The sequence below is a fragment of the Equus quagga genome, chromosome 3, assembly GCF_021613505.1.
Source record: "Equus quagga isolate Etosha38 chromosome 3, UCLA_HA_Equagga_1.0, whole genome shotgun sequence".
Taxonomy (NCBI): Eukaryota; Metazoa; Chordata; class Mammalia; order Perissodactyla; family Equidae; genus Equus; species Equus quagga.
The window spans coordinates 88,017,351-88,038,539 of NC_060269.1; the positions used below are offsets into that span (position 1 = coordinate 88,017,351).

Below are 21,189 nucleotides of genomic sequence, written 5' to 3' on the forward strand. Positions count from 1 at the left end.
ATTAGGTACTGATTAGCACAGGGCGCATGTGATGTCTCAATTTGCCTACCACTTATCTCTGTTTCAATGACTGGGAAACTTTTGTTCAGAGAATACTGTATGGTGACATCAGTTGGCCTTCACTTAAGGGAATGCAACATTTTCTGTATCAAATGTACCTCCCTTCTTTTATTGGGTCAATTAAGGAATACTACTTGGGGCCATTGTGATTATAAACAAAATACAGCTATTGAAAACATGAGGCCGTCATTGATTATATAATAGTTACACAGATATTTTTTAAAATTAGTAAAAATACTTTTAAAATTCTGATAGTGAATTCATCAAGCTCCCATTTCAAGAAGGAGGCACATCCTGGATTACAGCCCATTCTCTGGTTTCAGTGCTTATAGCAGAAGACCTGGATTTGAAACTCTGCTCAAAAACATGAGCTAGGTGAATCTAAGCAATTCTCCACCTTATTAAGCATGAGAACGCCTATATACAAAACTGTAGTCTTCTCTGACTTCAGTCTCCTCTTTTATAAAATGGTAGACTTGGAACAGTGGATATTCAAGCTCCATTGTGTTTGAGATACATGGATGGGTCACTAAAATGGTATGATAATGGCGTTTGGCAGAGAATGGAGGAGTATTTGAGACTTTCATTTAACCAATCACCTGTCACCATGAGGCTGTACACGAAGGCTGTAAAGCAAGGCCTCAAACACTTTATTATTGACTCAGGCTTTGGCCCAAACCTCCGGCATAAGTCTCTGGTAAGATAATATTGACAGAAGAAAATTCTTTTTCCCTATGCAAGGTGACTATGAGAAGCCTTGAAGTCTTACTTCCTCTATTTCTACCCAAAAGACCAAATCCAAGTTTTAGTTCTTACCACTGCACTGGGATGTAATGCCTCACCCAGCAACAGGGCTGAAAGAGTGAGAGCGAGAATGAGAGAAAGGGAGACAGGGAGACAGACAGAGAATCACGCAGGGGCTGGCCTGGTGGTGCAGTGGTTAAGTGCACACATTCTGCTTCGGAGGCCCAGGGTTCGCGGGTTCGGATCCTGGGTGTGGACATAGCACCGCTTGGCAAGCCATGCTGAGGTAGACGTCTCACATATAAAGTAGAAGAAGATGGGCACGGATGTTAGCTCAGGGCCAGTCTTCCTCAGCAGAAAGAAGAGGATTGGCAGCAGTTAGCTCAGGGCTAATCTTCCTCAAAAAAAAAAAAAAAAAAAGAATCACAGAGAGAGAGACGAGAGAGAACAGGAGAATGCCCCAAAGCAGGAAGCCTTCCACTGAGACCTTCCTAGAGAGCGGAAGAGCCCCTGGAACCAGTTGCTGAGAAGACACAATGGAGAAAGAGAAAAAGCAAGACAGAGAGATGCAGAAATACAAAAAGAGACTAGAAAATCAGAGAGATTCAGGGTTTGTTCCTCCACAGAGGGATCAGGATGAAGTCTTTTATAAGTTGGGCCAAGAACACACTAGATGCAAAAGATAAAGAGATAATTGACCCTTTTCCCTTCTAGAGTGGGGATGGGGATTAATGTCTAGACATGCTCCAGAGTGAACCCATTACTGTGAACCATCACCAGCTCAGTGGCCAGTGAAAGACCCTCAAGTGTGCCCCACCAAAGCCGAACTTCCTCTCCTCGGAGACAGAGTAAGGAAAATGGAAGGGAGGGTGAACATCTTTTATCCATTCGATTCCATGAAATTATGAAAGTTCATTTCATTCCTTGCCAGAAATGTCTAAATCTATTCTCCAACATTGTCTTATCAGCAAGTGTTCAATCCCATCGCCTTTTTGTCTTCTAAAGTCCTATGAACCCTAAAATGGACATCCGGTTTCAAACAGCATCTTTGCTGTGGATCCTTTCAGGTTCCTCTCTAGGACTTCACCCGCCAGAGATACGTTCCAGATTCGTTTCCACAGGAATCCACAAAGGTGGTTGGCAGAAGGTGGTTCTGATGGGCCAGTACACGCTCTCCTCAGTTCCCTGTCACATGTCCAAGAAGACAGTCCATGCTACGTTGCCTGATTATCCATTTCCACGTCATGCACAGTAATTCGGTAGACAACCATCAGCACGTCTATGTATCACTTTTGTCTTTTGTCAGAAACAGAATGCATCACATCTGCTTTTGTCCATGAACCCTCTTCACTGCATGAGTTTGTAAAGACAGCCGGAAATAAAACTCAGGTTTATATTGGGTGGTGTTGATGGATCCAGGCGGTGTAATGTGAAATAATTCAAAGTGGGAACCACCTGCAAATGCCCACAGAGCTAACAGAGGTTGATATCATAAATGACTGTAAACACTGAGTATTAGATGTAGGTAGATGGGTGTTAGCAGGCTCTGCATCTCATCTGGGATACATACTCTTTGAGTATATCCCCCAAACAACCAGTACCTCTAGTAAGAATTATGAGTTATTAACATAATTCTTAGAACCACCAAGATGCCTCTAGGTTGTCATTATTTCAAAGTAGAGGCTTCTTCAGCAGGGCTCTAGGCAAACTATATTCCTATTTAGGAAACTAAGTATCCATTTCTTCTTTTTTTCTCTCTTATTTGACAATTATATGTACTCAAAAACCTCTTGACACTAATTTGGATCCTGCCGACCTTCTCAGTATATTTACTCTTTTCCTTCCTGGCCTTCTTATATTATTTCTTTCATGGTTCTGCCTGGTTTTGCCAATTGTTAGCCTTAGGATATACACTTTCTAACTCTTATGAAGCTCAGTATCCCCAGCTATAGAAAACTATGTGTACAGTGTCACGAAAATTAATGTGGTAATAATGTATATAGAGTACTAAGCACAGAACATAATATTTAACAGTTCATAACAAACGTTGACTCCCTTTTGTCTTCCTGGAAAGCCACAGTGGAGCAAGGGTTTACCTCTTGAAATGCATCTTTCATTTTTATTAGCTGGAACTATTTTAATTGCCAATCTAATTAAATATTTGAAATTGAAGAATGACTTGAGTTTGTTACATTCTAAAATAAGAAAGCTTATTACTATATTAGTTATTGAGAATTCAGTAAAAGTGCTAATATATTTCATAAGAGAAAATCCGAACTTTTCAGACGGACATCAAAACAGGAAGGTTAGAAAAGTATTAACGGTGTGGAACGCCACAAATGAAAGTCTTCAGGGATACTATCACACAAGTCCCATTTCCCGGTCTAAAATATATGAGGAGAGAACAGGTAAGAAACAAATATGCCATTTCTGGTGACGTAGCTGATTAGAGATACACAAACTTGGAAAGATAACAAATATTGCTTCTACAAATGATTTTTCTATGATCAAAACAAATTATGTGATTCAAAATATCTTAAAACATGTTGAGACTTTCAACTCAGACTATTACCTGAGATCTCTAAGTACTCTGAGGATGTTTCTTCCCCCAATAATACTAAGATGGGTTACAAGAATTGAAAAATTAACACCTGATACTTAAATTGACCCCATTGGAAATGTTTTGGATAGTGACATAACGAATGTCAGAGTCTCTGCTTTGAAAAATGAATTCACTGATAGAATTTCAAGCAGTAAACAATAGTCTGATGAGTGATTTGTGGAAATTTAAAAAATCCAGCCAAGTTTTCTATTTCATGAGTTTTGTATCTCATAATTTTGGAAGAAAGGGCTTCAGAGGGGCAAACGTTGTTTGTATCTTTAAAATATTCTCAAGTATTTTTTAAGAGTCAAAAAGAGAAACATTTTAAATAAACACTGTCATTTTATTACAATTGCATGTGAAATGATGACACTTTAAAGAGGAACTTTTGAAACCACCGAGTATTTCAGATAAGCAATTATTTCAGTATCTATGATAATGACTTTCAACTGCCTTCACCAAAGATTTTTGCTTAAATACTCAAAACGCAGACTAACACAGAACACTTGAACATTTATGAACTTTTGCATAGTGTGAAGGTGGAATTACTGCTCATTTTCCCCTAGGAAACTCTAAAGGTAAATTACCCATTTCCAAAATATCTGTGGATATTACAGTGCATATTTTATAGGCAAAGGTAATGATTTGGGAAATAATTAAAAGTACTAGCACGGGAATCATGCGAGTTTAAGTTTTAGAAAGCAGGAGTATTTGTGAAGCTAAGCAAAACTTCTAGAAACCTGGACTGAAAAGCAACTCTGAAACCATCGGCTTCACCCCTTCATCTAACAGAACGAGTTTGGGGAGAAATGACTAATACAAGTGACATTTATCATTAAAGGAAGAACAAAGTCCCTAACCCAGGAGAGCCCTCGGCTACTGTACCACCACGTGTATTATAAAAAACAAAAATTGGCAAGATGTAGAAAGTCTCCTTTAAAGTCCATAGAAAATATAAGTATTCAGTCTAAGTATTAAAAAAAAAAATCTAGGAAAAAGATTCAAAATTGATACAGGAATTTGGCACTGCAATGCTGTCTGAAATGTATTAGTCTTCCTGCTGTTTTCTGTCTTCCTGGAGAAGGTTATGAATGTGAAATAACACAATTAAATTAGAGTTATGCTGTTTTATTCACATAGCCAGTGCCCACTGCAAGCAAGGCTGGGACTGTAACATATTCAACCGACATCTAGGGCAGTGAGCTCGTATTTATAGATTCCATTCTTTATTCTAGCCATTTATCTTACAATTTCTCAAGATTGGCCACAAGGTAGACTAAGTATAAGAGTTATCCAAACTAACTTTTTTTTGAAACTTTAGTTTGGGATGACACACTCTTTAAGCATTTGTGATCCCATAACTAGAAAATATATTTAAGTAGGAATCCAGGTTCACAAAGATGACCTGAGAACTCTGCTAATAAACTGAATTGATTCTGTCAATCACTTCTAACGACCATGACACAAACAGGAACAATGAGTTATAAGAGAAAACAATTTATCATAAGTTTAAATATATGTAGTGCTTATGATATATCTTTAGTACTTTAATATTTAAAAATATTAAAAATCATATTTGTGTATATGGTAAGGTACTTGGTTCATAAATGGAACCGAATATTATTTCAAGTTATTAATCATAAGAAATTAGTCATATGAAGGATTTTAACAATCTCTAGAATTGTTAGTTAATGAGAGAATGTTACTTCCGCTTATGTGGGAGAAAACAGTATGTACAATTCATTTATGAGTTGTAATTAAAAAAATATGAAAGTATGACATAAATTTTTATAATAGAGTGTTGAGTAGGATTTATCCTATTATCCAAGACTGATTTCTGGAATCTAAAGCCAGAAATAAAGAGATGCTCTTGGCTCCTTTGTCGAAGATTAGTTCCCCATAGATGTGTGGGCTTATTTCTGGACTTTCAATTCTGTCCCATTGATCTGTGTGTCGGTTTTTCTGCCAGTACTATGCTGTTTTGATTACTATGGCGCTGTACTGTATTTTGAATTCAGGGAGTGTGATACTTCCAGCTTTATTCTTTTTCCTCAGGATTGCTTTGGCTATTCGGGGTCTTTTGTTGTTCCACATAAATTTTAGGACTCTTTGTTCTATTTCCATGAAGAACATCTTTGGGATTCTGATTGGGATTGCACTGAATATGTGAATTGCTTTAGGTAATATGGACATTTTAACTACATTTATTCTTACAATCCATGAGCAGGGACTATCCTTCCATTTCTTTATGTATTCTTTAATTTCTTTTAATAATGTCATAGTTTTCAGTGTATACGTCTTTCACCTCCTTGGTTAAATTTATTCCTAGGCATTTTATTCTTTTTGTTGCGATTGTAAATGGGATTGTATTCTTGATTTCTCTTCCTGCTAGTTCTTTTTTTTGGAGGAGGAGGAGGATTAGCCCTGAGCTAACATCCACCCCCAATCCTCCTCTTTTTTGCTGAGGAAGACTGACCCTGAGCTAACATCCGTGCCCATCTTCCTCCTCTTTATACGTGGAACACCTACTATAGCATGGCTTGATAAGCGGTGCATAGGTCCGCACCCAGGATCCAAACTGGCGAACCCCTGGCCACCAAAGCAGAACTTGCAAACTTAACTGCTGTGCCACCGGGCCGGCCCCTAGTTCATTTTCAATGTATAGAAATGCAACTGATTTTCATTGATTCTGTACCCTGAAACTTTACTGTATTCGGTCGACAGATAGAAACTGGACTGTTGGTGGAGAACACAATACAGTCTATACGGAAACTGAAATATAGTGATGTACACTGAAATTTACACAATGTTGTAAGCCAATATCACCTCAATAAAATGATTTTTAGAAAAAGAGAGAGATGCTAAGTGACTTACTGTTTTAGAAGATAACAGAATAGAATCCAACCCAATCAAACATTACTGCTGTGGCCCACACCACTACCTGTCTTCTCCTTCCTGCCTAGGGAAAGCAGTGAGGAGGGAGCCATAATCCCCTGAAGTCAAGGGAGAAGGAACTCCAGAAGAAAGCTAGCAACTGCGAGACTGGTAGCTTGCTCCTCCGTTTGTCACACGCTTAGGCTGCTCTGCGCCTATCCCTGAGTAATGGACAAAAGACCTGCAGGGCAGACAAACTTCTGTGGCAGTGTGGAGGAACCTGCAATGCCACAGTTGTCATGGCAACCACGCCTGGAGTTCCAGGAGTTCGAGTTCAACCAGGGAAGAGAGGTTATCTTGTAATGAGATCCTAGCAGCAAGAAGCTGTGGGCATACTGTCCATGCTGATGGCTGAAGGGTGAAACAAGAGGCTGGGATACAGCCTCCTCTCCGGTACCCTGAGCAGTCGAGATGGTCACAGACATGAATTAGCCAGAGAAACACAAACAACGAAGATGAACTTGTAGTTCCCTACAGTGACAGGCTCTTAGGCAGAGGCATTTGTCCTTGCTCTCCTCTACCCCTCTGCCAGTGCCCAGTGCCAGAGGCTTCAAAGAGAAAGAAAGAGTATCCAGTCCACGGCCCTCTCAAACACGCAGACACACACCTTCACACACACACACACACTCTCTCTCTCTCTCTCAGTGCTGAAGAGAGAGGAGGAGAACACGTACACACTGAGCTTACCTCCATCGAGACTGGCAAGTGGTGGGATGCGGTGTGGAAGGACATAGATGAGATTTAAACTAAGTGTGAGGCTTGAGTTTTAAATGAGATGGAAATTTAACCATTCAAAATTACTGGCATAGTTCCTCAAAAGGTTAAACATAGAGTTACCATGTAAGCCATCAGTTCCACTCCTAACTACGTAACCAAGAGAAATGAAAACACGTGTCCATGCAAAAACCTGTACGTGAATGTTCACAGCAGCATTATTCATAATAGCCCAAAAGGGGGAACAACTCAGATGTCCATCAACTGAAGAGTGGAAAGACAAAATGTGGTATATGGATGCAATACAATATTATTTGGCCCTACAAAGAAATGAAGTACTAACATACGCTCCAACATGGATGAACCTCGAAAACACTATGCGAAGGGAAAGAAGCCAAAATTCAGAAAGTGAGAATAATAGTTCATGCATCTGGGGTTGCCTCCTTGTACATAAAAAGTGATCAAAACATTTTATAAATTATAATTTATGTAGCTAATCGATAAGTAGTCACTGAATGAATGAACATATGGTAACAGCGATAGAAAAATAAAGACCATCTGGATTTTGGCAGGATAAAGCTAAAGAAGTAAACACAGGAAGATCAAGCGCCCAAAAGAAACCTAAAGGAGAATAAGTAGCAAATGGCTGTGAAATATTTCACATATCAGGGGAAGAAAAAGTAGCCTTTTAAAATGCATTACTCTAAGCGCTGAAAATGCAAATGTTCAAATTACATTTTCACCCATCCATATTTTCTTCCATAAATTCCCTTCTCTATTAGTTGGAATAATGGAAATATCTGTAAGTTAGTTATGCTAATGATAGTCTGTATATGAATTACCTGTCTTCATCTATTGAACTGCATCACAAATACAAAAGCCTTCAGTCAACATGAGTAAACGTTAGAAGGGGAACTCAACGGATTCAACTGCAGGAGTTCTCCCTCCAAACTTGTGTTGAAGAATAAGTGTTGTACGTGAGACAAGAAAAGCAGGGCTGCCTCTCTCTGGGGTGGTTTTACGTTTTACAAAGAGAATCCTTCAAGCCTCCTTGACTGTCATCATAATCATTTTGATAAGCTCTGAAGGAGCCCCAAAAGGAAATAAAAAAAGAGAAAAAACATACGACAAAGATGACCATTTTTTTTTGAGAATATTTCCATGTGGGTTCAATGTATTGACAGCATAGATTATGAACAAAAATAAGTTATCTTTTGCTCTGAAGTTAGCATTACTTACATGAGCCGATCATCTATTATTTCCTTCACTAGGCAATTAATAGGGTATATATTATAGATCCTAACTTCTAAACTGCTGTGTCAGAGTACCCTGATGGTGAAAGATGGTAAAAATGATGATGATGATGATGATAGTAACAATAGTTAATATTTATTGAGTGTTTAATATGTGGCCAGATACTGTATAAGTATTCTAGAAACATCATTTCATGTATGCTAACAACTACTTATGAGAGAAGTATTATTATTACACACATTTTACAGATGAGTAACTTACCCAAGTAAGTAACAAGTAACTTACCCAAGGCCTATAGCTAGTGAGGTAGTCTAGACTGAACCCAGGCAATATGACTCTAGAACCTGTGTACAAAGCAGCTGGGCTCAACTGCTCTCCAGAGAAATGCCCATACCGGACAAAGTCAATTCTAGAGAAAATCATGAGGATGAAACCCTCTCACACACTGTGATCCTTCTGGCATACGTGCCCCACCCATCATTTCTCTCTTTGTCCAAGACATCATCTGCTGCTCTTCACCGCAAGTGTCCTCTCCAGCAGCAACGGATTTTCTCAGTTCTTCCTCCTACAGTCAGAACTGACCTGACAGGCATTCCCAAAATTCATGCTCAGGTAACAATGGATGGTATAAGGTCAGGTGTTTACCTGTAGCATAGCTGCTTTTCAATCATTTTTCCAGAGATTATATCATAACACAAAGCAGTGGATTATAGGAACACGGACAGTTGCAGCACCATCAGAGGAGGCCTTTTTGGATATGTGGGCATGTTGGATTCCTTCACAATGAGCCACACAGAGAGTGAGCCTTATTTTACCTGTTTAACTCCAAATCCAATAAACCAACAAAAACAGGCACATGAACGCAAGGGAAATGTAAGGTCTCAGGATAAAATCTACAGTCCTTAACACTGCTTACTGGACACAACATGCTTACTGATCTGTGCTTACTTCTCCAAGTTCCTCTCTCATTACTGCTCTCTTCTTCCTCAGAGGCTGAAATACTTGACATTATTAATTCCCCAACAATCTATTGAAGGCCCACGGCCTACACCTTTCAGTCTGCCACGTCTACCACCCCAACAACTTGTAATAAAGCTCTACTGTTCTTCAATTCTCAGGTTAGATATCTGTTCTTTGGAAAACCTCTCCCAGAAGCTTGAAGTGCTGGTAGGTGTCCCTTCTATGGGCTCCAACAGTTCCCTATGTTTTCCTTATCAAAATACTTACTACATTGTACAGTAATTGCAATTGTGTTTAACACTCACTGAAATTTAACAGCATGTTCATGAAGGTTTAGTATTATTTGATCACCTATGGCAGAGACTGCTAACTCTTTCTCAATACCCATGTTCTCTTCGGCTCCCAGGATAAAGTTAGGCTATACATGCAGCCTCCTTTGCACTTAGGGACGGTCATGTGACTCAGTTCTAGCTAATGGAATGTGAACAGAAGTGATAAGAGCCACTACCACACCTGGTCCACTGAACTTCTACACAATATATCATTTTACACCCTCCTTCTACGTGACTGAGAGGAAATGACCCCATGGTGAATTTGGAAGCCAAAAATTATAACTGCAAAACTGCTTGCAGCCTCAGTTTTTAAACAGTTGTTTGAAGCAGACCCCCCTCACGTACCTAGAACCTCTTTGGACTTTCACTTGAGAAAGAAAGAAGCTTCTCCTTTTTAAATCCTTATGTTGGAGGGCGGGGTCTATTTTTTATGGCATTGGTTATATCACCTTCAGATTTCCTCAAATCTAGCATAATGACCGTAGGCACATTAGAAATCTATAAATATGCGTTGAATAAAAAAAATCAAATGAGGGCCCAGGCCCATGGCTGAGTGGTTAAAGCTCCGCACACTCCGCTTCGGCAGCCCAGGTCCGTGGGTTTGGTTCCCAGGCATGAACCTACTCCACTCACCAGCCACACTGTGGAGGTGTCCTACATAGAAAAAAATAGAGGAGGATTGGCATGGATGTTAGCTCAGGGCTAATCTTCCTCAAGCAAACAAAAGAGGAGGATTAGCAATGGATGTTAGCTCAAGGGCAACTCTTCCTCAGGAAAAAAAATCTAATGAATGAATGAGTAGTATGAATACCTTAATGAATAAATTCTCTTTTTGTCATACTAATATAAAAATAGCTAACATTTATTTCATGCTCACTATGTGTCACTGCTTTCTAAGATCCTTTAGATAAATTATTTCCTTTAATACTTTTAGCAATGTTATAAAGGAGATACTTTTATTATCTCATTGTATAGATTAGTAAATTGAGGCCTAAACCAGCTTCCACTACCCAATGTACCAAAATTAGTATGCGGCTGAGTCAACTTTCAACCCAAACATTCTGACTCAAAAGCCTACATTTTTAACCACTCTGAAACAAATAAATGTCAAAACTATACAGCTGTATAGAAGTAAGCATCAAAAAATTCTTCAACTAACAGCAGAATAAAATACTATTGTATATTAATAACACTATCTCTTGATGTCATTTCCAGGAAAGAGCTAAGAGTTCCTAAAAACTTATGATGATACACAACCGCATCTTATGTGTCTTTTTCAATACCGAGAGACTTACATGCTACAGAGAAAGTCAGTTTTAGATTTGAAGATGAAATTCAACTTTCAAGGTTTCTAGTATTATTTTAAACACTTAATTGGGGTTTTACCTTCTACTGGCTCATACATTTTAACAGAGAACGGCAATTGCCTTAGAGATTTCACAAGTTTCATTAAATATATAAAATTAGAGCTTACTCTGAAATCAGTAATCAATTCTGGCACATTTAGAGGTCAGCCTTCAGGTTATAATTCCTTCAAAATCACTTTGTTCTCTATGTTAAGAAAATCCATTGTGATCTAATATAGTGTGATCTTCATCTTGTCCAGAAAAACCCTCCCCACACAATTGGATCAATATCTGTTGCAGAAAGTCTAGACTAGATTGATTGGGTTGGTGCCTGTTTGGATTTTAGTTATTTTATCAGGAGCCTCAGACTGGCTTCTAAAAATCAATGCTTTCCAGTGTCGAATTCTAGTACCCAGGGCACATCAGAGACCTTTGCTAGTAAGGCCAAACTTGAGACTTAGCTATTATTTAAGTGAAAATATACTTCACAATAGAAGTAAAACAGATGGTTCCCAAAAAGCACTAGGAATTGATTACTGGATTCATTGAATAAAATCTGCACAGTTGCCTTATTTCTAAAATAACTATAATACTTACTTTATCTCTGACTCAGCTGCTTCCTCCATGTTGCAATATCTACAATTAAGGCCACAGTCATTTGTCACCATTATCAATGAAAGATGGCTGAGCAGATATTGCCATAAACTCAGTTTAAATCTGTTTTAAAACCTTTTTAAAAAGCTACCCAAAAGTCCAAGGGGTGTGCAGTACAGACAGAAGATGTTTTTTAAAATAGATTCTTCTGTACAGAATGAGTTTAACGTTTTCTTCCATATACAAATACAACTATTTTAAAGCTGAAAAAATACTTCATAAAAACTGGAAAAATACAATATTATAAATGTTTACAATTGTGGCCTACGAATGACAGAAATTAGGGATATATACTAATGAAGTTTCAAAAATTTGGCTACATACATCACTTTTCTGTTTTTTTGGTTTTCGGGCTTTTTTCAGAAACAATCAAAATCAACTTTATTTTTTAAATCTGTTCTGAATAAAATCTGTATCTGTATAAGTGCAGACACTAGAAAATGGTTTCTGGAGACAGTTTTGGCCTAGGAGGAACCAAAGTTTCTCCCATTTTAAAAATTACAGGACACTAAGGATTTTAGTTTGATTTATTTTAAATATAAAATAGTTCTATTTTGAGATAGACTTCTAATATATTGCCAGGAGAACCCTGGCTGAGGGCTGGAAAGTCTTATTTACAAATCAGGTAATGTTCCTGGAGAGAGGAGAACCTAAAGGCATTTTTGCCTTTTGTTCGAAAACAAAATACAAGAAAAGTGTCGGTGAGACTCTCTGCGTTCTCAAACTTGTGCAGGCTGCGGAATATCTGGAAGGCAAAGTGCAATGTGAATAAGAGCACGAAACACCAACATTGGGTTCAAATAATTGAGTATATAATGCAGTAAATCAAATATATTAGCTTCCAGTAGAGATAAAAATTGATGGTACATGGAAGAAAAACCTAATTGGGAAAATTATATTCATTAAAATAGATTTCAACATATTAGATGTTACAGACAGAACTGGGCCCCCCAAAATTCACATATTGAAGCCCTAACCCTGCCCATATGACTGTATTTGGAGATGGGACCTTTACGGAGCTAAAGTAAAGTAACGTCACAATGGTGGGGCTAACCTGTCCCTATAAGAAGAGGAAGAGACACCAAAGCGCTCTCTCTCCTGTGCACAAAGGAAAGGCTGTGTGAGGACACAGAGAGAAGGTCCCTCCTGTCTGCAAGCCAGGAAATCAGGCCTCACCAGAAACCAGCCCGGAGGCATCTTGATCTTGGACTTCCAGTCTCCGGAACTATGAGAAAATACATTTCTGTTGTTTGAGCCCCCCAGTCTACAGTGTTTGTTATGGCACCCCAATCAGACTAATACATTAGGAAATGGCTGCCGTTATTTTCCTTTACCAGGTAAATTTAGTTTTGCAGCTTGAGCAGGACAGGTGTTCTGGAAATAGCTTCCCACTGCCTACAAGACAATCCAGTCTCTTTGTGCAACATACACATGCCTTTACGTTGTGGCCTCCCGCATCTCTCCAATCCCATTTCTTGCCATTTTGCCAGCCTCACAATATGGAGCTATCTATCAATGTCTAATTTATATCTAGACGTTCACAGAGACATCTATGTGGAGATGTGGAACTCCACATCCTTCCCCAGCTTTGAATTCATTTCCCCAGTTTATCTGCCTAGAAAACTCCCCAACCTTCAACACCCCAGGCTAGGGTCACCTCTTGCTTCTCCAGCTCCTCTAGACTGCCAGCACTCCCTCCTTGGCACTAATTGTATCCACATTTTCTAATCACTCAGCGCTTGCGCGGTAGGCTGTCCCAATTATAATTGTCCTTATATGTTTCCACCAACAAATGAGCAGTTTTTCATAGTAAGGATAATGATGGAGATGGACTTTTTTTTATTGAGTTGAGGAAAAACTCAGTAAAAGTTTTACTAAAGTAATCGAGAACCGTTTTCTAGGACAGAAGGCGGACAAAATTTCAAGAGTTTCAATATTCTCATTTTAGAAATGCCTTCTAAGAGAGAGGAAAATAAATCCAGATTAAGTTTATTGAACACTTTTAGCTAGTGAGGAATGCTTAAAAGAGTGAATTTTTTCATTTCATTAGTGACGTTTTCTCCACTTTATTGAACTAGCCCTCATCAAAATATATGAAAGCCAAGGGCATTTTTATGTTTGGAGTGCCTGTATTGAAAACTAAGAACCAAGAAGCACTACTGACTGAAAGCAAATCTAAAGAAAAGTGGAGGATTTGTGAGCAGGCAAAGGCAAAGCTGAAAGAGGGCCAGCCCTGGTAGCCTAGCGGTTAACTTCAGCGCCCTCTGCTTCAGCAGTCCAGGTTTTGTTTCCTGGTGTGGATCTACAGCACTCGTCTGTCAGTGGTCATGCTGTGGGGGTGTCCCACATACAAAAAGAGGAAGATTGGCAGTGGATGTTAGCTCAGGGTGAATCTTCCTCAGCAAAAAAAAAAGGAAAAAAAGGCAAAGCTGATGGCGTATTTTATGAGGAGCAAGGAATCTGATTTTCTAGTTATCTGCTGCTCATTAACAATATCCTTTGGGTGATACACACATATATACATGCAAACACATACACACAAACACATACACATACTATTTATCTAGAAAATGAGGGGTTTTTCTGACAACTAAATTTTTTCCAGTATTAATATTTTTCAAGATGTTCAGTTCTTTACTGATATGTTTAATTTGTTGAAAGTTATTCTATAATATATCATCACAGGATTATTTAATGTAGCTTAAATCTCATTGTTTTAAATACAGATTATAATCTTGATATATGAACTTGAGAATAGTCAATACTACTCACAGCACCTGATCCTGCCCCCCGCCCCCAGCCATAGATATCTTTCATTGACTCACTCACTAACTCAGCCAAAAATAAGCTTTAGGGGCTGGCCCCGTAGCCTAGTGGCTAAGTCTGGCGTGCTCTGCTTTGGTGGCCTGGGTTCAGTTCCCGGGCATGGACCTATACTGCTCTGTTAGCAGCCATGCTGTGGTGGCACCCACATGCAAAGCAGAGGAAGACTGGCAACAGATGTTAGCTCTGGGCTTATCTTCCTCAGCACAAAATAAGTAAATAAATAAATAAATCAGCTTTAGCACTTAGAATGTGCTGGGCGTTAACCCTCACTTAAAGAATCTACTTTAAAGTAAGGAAATCGTCCATTCACAGGCAAATATTTGTTCCTTGCAAATTTCTAAATGCCATCTGATATAGAAATTGCTGTTTTTTAATCTGATTCTATGTGCATGTGTTTAAATATCAGTGTAAAAGATTAAATTTAAAAAGCATAGTGTCAAAATGCCCGGTGCTTGAACTCCCATGAAAAAAGATCCATGAAAAAATGACAAATAACAATGCAACATTATTAATACCAAATTTTGACTGCTTTATGAATAGAAAGTCTTTAATAAATAATACATAGAAAAATTAAGAAATCTTTTTTTGGGAGAACAATGGTAGTCTATGTTTGGTTTGTATAAGAATTAGTACTTTCTTGTCAATATAACTCTATTTTGTTAATTTTAGTTGTAAGTCTACAAATACTGGTAACATACAGATATCAATATAATATAATATCTTAGAAATATTATGAATTAAAGTAATTTTCATTTTGAGGCAGATTTTCATTTGAATTAATCAGAAGTTTTTGCATACTCATTTATATTTCCAATTTTTTATCAAAAAAACCACATTGCACTGAATAGTATCTGTGACTGTGCAGACCTGAGAGATTGCATAGAGGAGCACAGCCAAGGCAATAGGACGCTATCCTCTTTGAACAGTTTAGGGCAGAGTTCAAGCTCCAGGGCACACCTCGAACTGAGGTTCATGTACACGTTCTCTAACACCTGCAAGTTCTCAAATTTTAGAAACTCTGAGCCGGGGTTTCATCGGCTATATCCCTTCTTCATGATGAGAAGACATCCTGAGCTCACTGAAGAGTCAGAACCTTTGTTTGGTCTTCTTTCAGTTCTCCACTCACCAGCTCCTGAACCTCTGTTTGGTCCCCTAATCCCCTGTTTAGGTCCCAGATCAGACCTCATTAATCATTTTAGTGGCACCCATTCTGGTTAACACCCCAGTCCATGTGAACTACGCCAGAATAAGAGTCCATAGGATAAAACATTGAATCTACTCATACTTTTCATATTTTATTCAATGTGTTCGCCCATATCAAAGTTCCCATGTTGGATCCCCTGTATTCTACATTTTTTTCACATTAATCTGATCTGTTTCCTTGATGTAGGTAAAAATGATTTTATGTTCAAGATAATATCCTCATGTGAGCATTATATAGTATAAAACAAGGTGCAGTGAGAAAAGACCCCTGGAGTGTGAGATGAGAGGCCAAACACTCTACTGCTGTGCCTCTGATCTCTACACAATCTCGGTCACGCTGCTTCATATCTCTACACCACAACTTCATCATCTGTAATGATAATTGCCACATTCCCCACTGCTTTGCTATGACGAATGCAATGACAGGTACAGAAACACACTATAACTGTCATGATACCAACACGGGATTTGTTTATGAAGTCAGACTTACCTAAAAGCGAACCATGGCACCACTGTCTAATGTTCACTAATGTATATTACACCTAAACCTTGGTTTCTTCATGCATAAATGGGGATAATCTAGCTCACAGGATCATTTTAAGCATTCCATAAGATAATACATATAAATTCTTAATCCGATGCCTGGCCCTAGTAAATGCTCAAAAAATAGTAGCAACTCCAAAAATGACTGGAGTTGGTACTGTGTACTTCCATTGCTATTTTATGTAATCAATTAGACAAATGACAATTTTGTGAAATTATACCATCTGAGAAATTTATAATACTAAAGCAGAGCCCTGATCAAAATTCCTAATTAAGTTCTTGAACTTTAATAACACAGGGGAAACAGACTCAAGAACATACTGTTAGGGATGTTTACGTAAACTTAGCCCTAAAACGTTTCTTCTCTCATTCGTATATCCTACAGATGTAGATGAAGGAAAAATACAGAGAGGATGCCTCAGTTCACATCTCCTTTCATCAACTGACAAGCAATGATCACAGCTAAGAAAGCTTGTTGTAGTTAAAGGAAGAGATGGAGATTTTTCCTCTCTCTCATTGCAACTTACAGATTTGTGACTGAAAAATGATAAATAAATAAACAAATAAAAGACTAAGGAACCACAAAGAGACACAGAAGCTATTCCCGGAGGAGTATATTGTGCATGCTGGTGGGCTGCATCACCGTTGTTCGGTTTAGCATCACATCCACATTTTACGTGAGTTAAGGTGGAGAAGCCCCCAGACAATCGATACTGAAGGTGTCCCAGAAATCACTGCAAGTTGCGTCTACAGTCTTCCTTCAGCTCTGTGCTTTCAACTTATTTCTGAGGAAAGGAAAGATGTTTTGGCTACAATACATATCTTCTAGCAGATGTCCATTAAACTTTTCTCATGAAGTAAGTTTGCCTGAGGGAAACAGACAATCGTTCCAGCTTCATAAAAATCAAAATTAACATTAGACAAGTATAATTTGCATCTTGGTCTCAATTAGCAAGTTAATCATCTTGAACCAAAGTAAACAAGAAGAAAAAGTGTGAAAGATGCCAATGAACTGAAGAAAACCAGGAGACTGGGCTGGCCTCAGTCTCTGTCAGTTCTAGCAACCCCTTCTACTTCTTGGACTGCTTAGGCCCACAGTGCATTTTGTTTTCTCCGACTTACCAAGGGCTTGGTTTCATCTTCATCTTTGAAATAATAGAGCTGGTCTCCCTTGAGTACAAACCAGCGGGTGTGCCACGTCTTCACAAAGCCTCCTTGCTTCCTCAGCCACCCACACTTCATGGCATTGCTCCGCCCCTGGCCTTGCTGGGCGAGCTCCGCAGAGTCACTGTTCTCCATTATCAAGCTGATGGACTTTCCTATTTAGCAAACAAACAAAAAAGGGAAGAATAAGGTGCTCTGATATATCCAATTTCCTCTTAAATCACCCATGTCCCTTAAAAAAAGCAGGAGGAGTGAAAAACGTATAAACGCACTCACAAAATTTCCAGAAGCAAACCACAGACTTGACAACAAGACGCCTGGAGGAAACCTGGAGAGTTTGTTGCGTCCTCCTTAAAGGAGCTAGTCAGCTGGGTGATAATAACCCTTTTTTCCTCAGTAGAACTAAACACTGAGAAAGTTCTAGAGGTAACGTATTAGGAAGCGATTTTTGAAAACAAACTAAAACAACCAACAAAAACATAATTCTCATGATAACGGGCCTCAGTGTCTGGTGGGCACTGATTGAGGCCTGCTTGTGCAGGCCTGTGATTATCTGAGCAAACGCTAGCCTGACACATGTTAAAGTTTAAAGGGACTCTTTTAAAAACCTCAATGGAAGACATTTGTTTTACATATGTGAAAATCTCTCAAGATGTATTGGCCTTCTTTTCCCCCAAAAGTATCTCCTTGAGAGTTTCTTTGGCTAGTCAGGAATTAGTGCAGCTGAAAAAGTTTAGGAAAAAAACAAAAAAACTCTGCTTGGCCAGTTGAGTTTCCTTCAGACGTTAGGAGTAAGTGGTATGCTCCAGTCAATTGCATGACGAAGACCATTTCCAGGTTTTATGTGTAGTACAAGGCCGTACACACTATACATAGCAAGAAAATGTGTTTATCACAGAGAAAATACTAATCAACAGATGAGAAGCTAAACTTCCACAGTAAGGACAGAGGAGGTGGGCTTTCTGGGAGAGCCAGGGACAGAGGGTCAAGAATAAAGAGATTTTCCTGTCCCAAAGGTTTCCTGCAAATTCTTGCTAATGTTTACCTTTAAGCACTTTCTCAGGAAGTGAGAAGTCCACTCTTAGCCTTGTGTCTGATGCAAGTATAAGGACACAGATTAATTAATAAAACATAGAATATTCCTGTTTTGGCTTATTCATGCACAAAGCTCTTATTTTAATATTTCTGATTGATTCCAGAAGACAAGCTGTCTTTCTGTTGTCTTTATTGTCACCACTAATTTTTCAATCAATTTTTATGTACACAATCGTAGTTATAAATTTGATCAAGTTTCAGCCATCAGCCCTGGGTTATTTACGTTTCTTCCTTGAAGGTAAAGGGTCAAACCTTCCAAGGCTGGATCTTTAGCTTCTTTTAATTTAGTCCTGCCATTCCAGATGCAGGGATGAAGCAGAACTTTGCTTCTAATTACTTCTTTGTGTGTGTGTGTGTGTGTGTGTGTGTTTGTGAGGAAGATCGGCCATGAGTTAACATCTGTTACCAATCTTCATCTTTTTGCTTGAGGAAGGTTGTCGCTGGGCTAACGTCTGTGCCAATCTTTATTTTATGTGGGATGCTGCCACAGTGTGGCATGACGAGCGGTGCTAGGTCCGCGCCTGGGATCGGAACCTGCAAACCCTGGGCCACTGAAGCAAAGTGCAAGAACTTCACCACCACGCCACGGGGCTGGCCCCACTAATTACTTCTTATTTTGATAATTTCCAACATCTTCTCAGTAGTTTTGTCTCTTCCATTGGCATGCATTCCAGTCTATCTCCATCCTTGCTCTTATCTTCATCTCCTTCAACTACTTTTAAGCTTCAAGTTAGTCACTTGACTATCATGTCTCATTCAACATCCACTTTTTCCTTCTTATATTGAAACATCCTCCTAATTAACAGCCCTCATCTCTACAAAATGCCTTGAAACTTCCTTTGCTCCATAGGGCATTCTCCTAACAGTAATCACTTACTGCAGGAAGCCTTCTCCCACTGTGTGTGTGCATGTTCGTGCACAGATCAGATCATGCCTGATGCTTCAAGTTTGTTATGCCCTTAGAGCAGGAACTTTCATCTCTTTTCTTTCACAGTACTTGACCTAGTATAACGAGCCAAGTAAACTTCACTCTAAATGAACAATAAATGCTGTAATATAATTTAGATAATGTATGCTTATTTATACTACTGTAAATAATCTTTTTTTTTCCTCCTGGCATTTAAATTGTTCAAAACTACAAAATTTGCTATTTCTTCATCACTTATTTATTCTTTGACCAAATATCTTAACTTATAAAGTTGAATAAGACCTTAAAATAAACATTCCAGCATACACACACACACACACACAGGCACACACGCACACAAATCTAGAGTTCACCGCACAACAAATTCCTTCTGGGCCCCTCTCTTTTCTTCTTTCTTCTCATATTCAAGCTTTCTATTAAGTCTGAAAAATCCCCTCTAAAATGTTCAAGATAATTAGCAACCTACTATCAATAATATAAAAAATACAAGAGCCCAATTTCCCTTTTGTCTACCACTAATGCCTTAGTAAAAAATGTGTGCACATTATTACACGGTTTATGATTCTTCTTGCATACGTTGTTTGTAAGTCTGGCTGAAACCAATGACAGCGTTGCCCAGTGAACTACTCGCTATAATGCTTATGTTGTCATGACTTCAGAATGCATCAGAAAGTGTTTAAATGATACTAATTGTAATAATTCATTAAAACAGAAATGAAAACAGATTGTATCCTATCCCCAAGGGAAAATAATACCACAACTAGTGCTGGATGAGTAAAATTAAGTTTTACTAAAATGACCATGATCTTTATAGAGGAGTCTTGATATTGCTGGAGAAATTAAATGGTTCAAATTCTATCTTTCACCTTTAAACTGAAGATGCTGGACTGGATCATTCCTAACTGCGGTCCCTTCTAGCACTCTGAAATCTATCATCTCTGTAATTCCATAAGCATCAGGACACAGGATATCTTCAATACTTAGGATAATGTCTGGCATATGGTGAAGCTCCATCATTGTTTGATGAATTAATCAATTTTGAAAAGGTCTGGAGCTGGGTACCTAAAAGTCAACATGAGCTCCCTCCGAAACCTGATCCTGCCCAAAACCTGATCTTAGTAAATGGCACCACGAGACACCCATTTGTAAAAAGGAAAGAAAGAAAAGCGATCATCTTTAATTTCTGCCTCTCCCTCATCCTGAATATCAAATCCACCAATAAATTCATAAGATTATATATCCAAAAAGTATTTCAAATCCATACACAAGCCTATAATCCAAGCCACCATTATCTTAACTAGATCATTCTAATAGCCCTCCAACTGGGCTCACTGCCTCCATTTTTAACCACAAACACAAACACATGGGCATAAGCTCACACATATTTCATTCTCCACAAGCAGCCAAAGTGAGGTTTTAAAAATTTAAATAATTCTCTACATTCAAGTTTTTTTATTGGCTGTCAGTTGTACTTACTTTAAAATCTAGAGTCTTACCACGGCCTATAAGGCTCTGAATCACCTGGCACCTGTTTACGGATCTAACATAATCCCATGCCACCTCCTCCTCGTTCCCCTCACACCAACACACACACATACTTAAAAGCTCCGATGCAAGCAACCACACCAGCCGACTTCAGTTCCGGAAACACTCAAGCTCCTTTGTGCCTTGAGTCTTGATACTTGCTGATCTCTGCCTAGAATGCTCCGCCTCATGCTCTCTGCATGGCCGACCCCTTCTCTCCTTTAAGTTTCAGCTGAAAATTTACCTCCTCCAACAAGCCTTTACTAACCACCCAGTGAATTAGCTCCTCTCTTGTTTTTAATCATT

At 38.7% G+C, this 21,189-nt stretch overlaps 1 protein-coding gene across 1 annotated transcript in view; it reads right to left on the reverse strand.

Moving 5' to 3' along the window:
- ARHGAP24 (Rho GTPase activating protein 24) overlaps nucleotides 1–21,189 on the reverse strand; it is a 463,746-nt gene that overhangs the window by 371,730 nt on the left and 70,827 nt on the right. Inside the window, exon 2 of the mRNA XM_046656913.1 lies at nucleotides 17,295–17,491. Within this exon, the coding sequence (XP_046512869.1) occupies nucleotides 17,295–17,471 (177 nt within the window). The 5' untranslated portion in view covers nucleotides 17,472–17,491. The remainder of the gene's footprint in view (nucleotides 1–17,294; nucleotides 17,492–21,189) is intronic.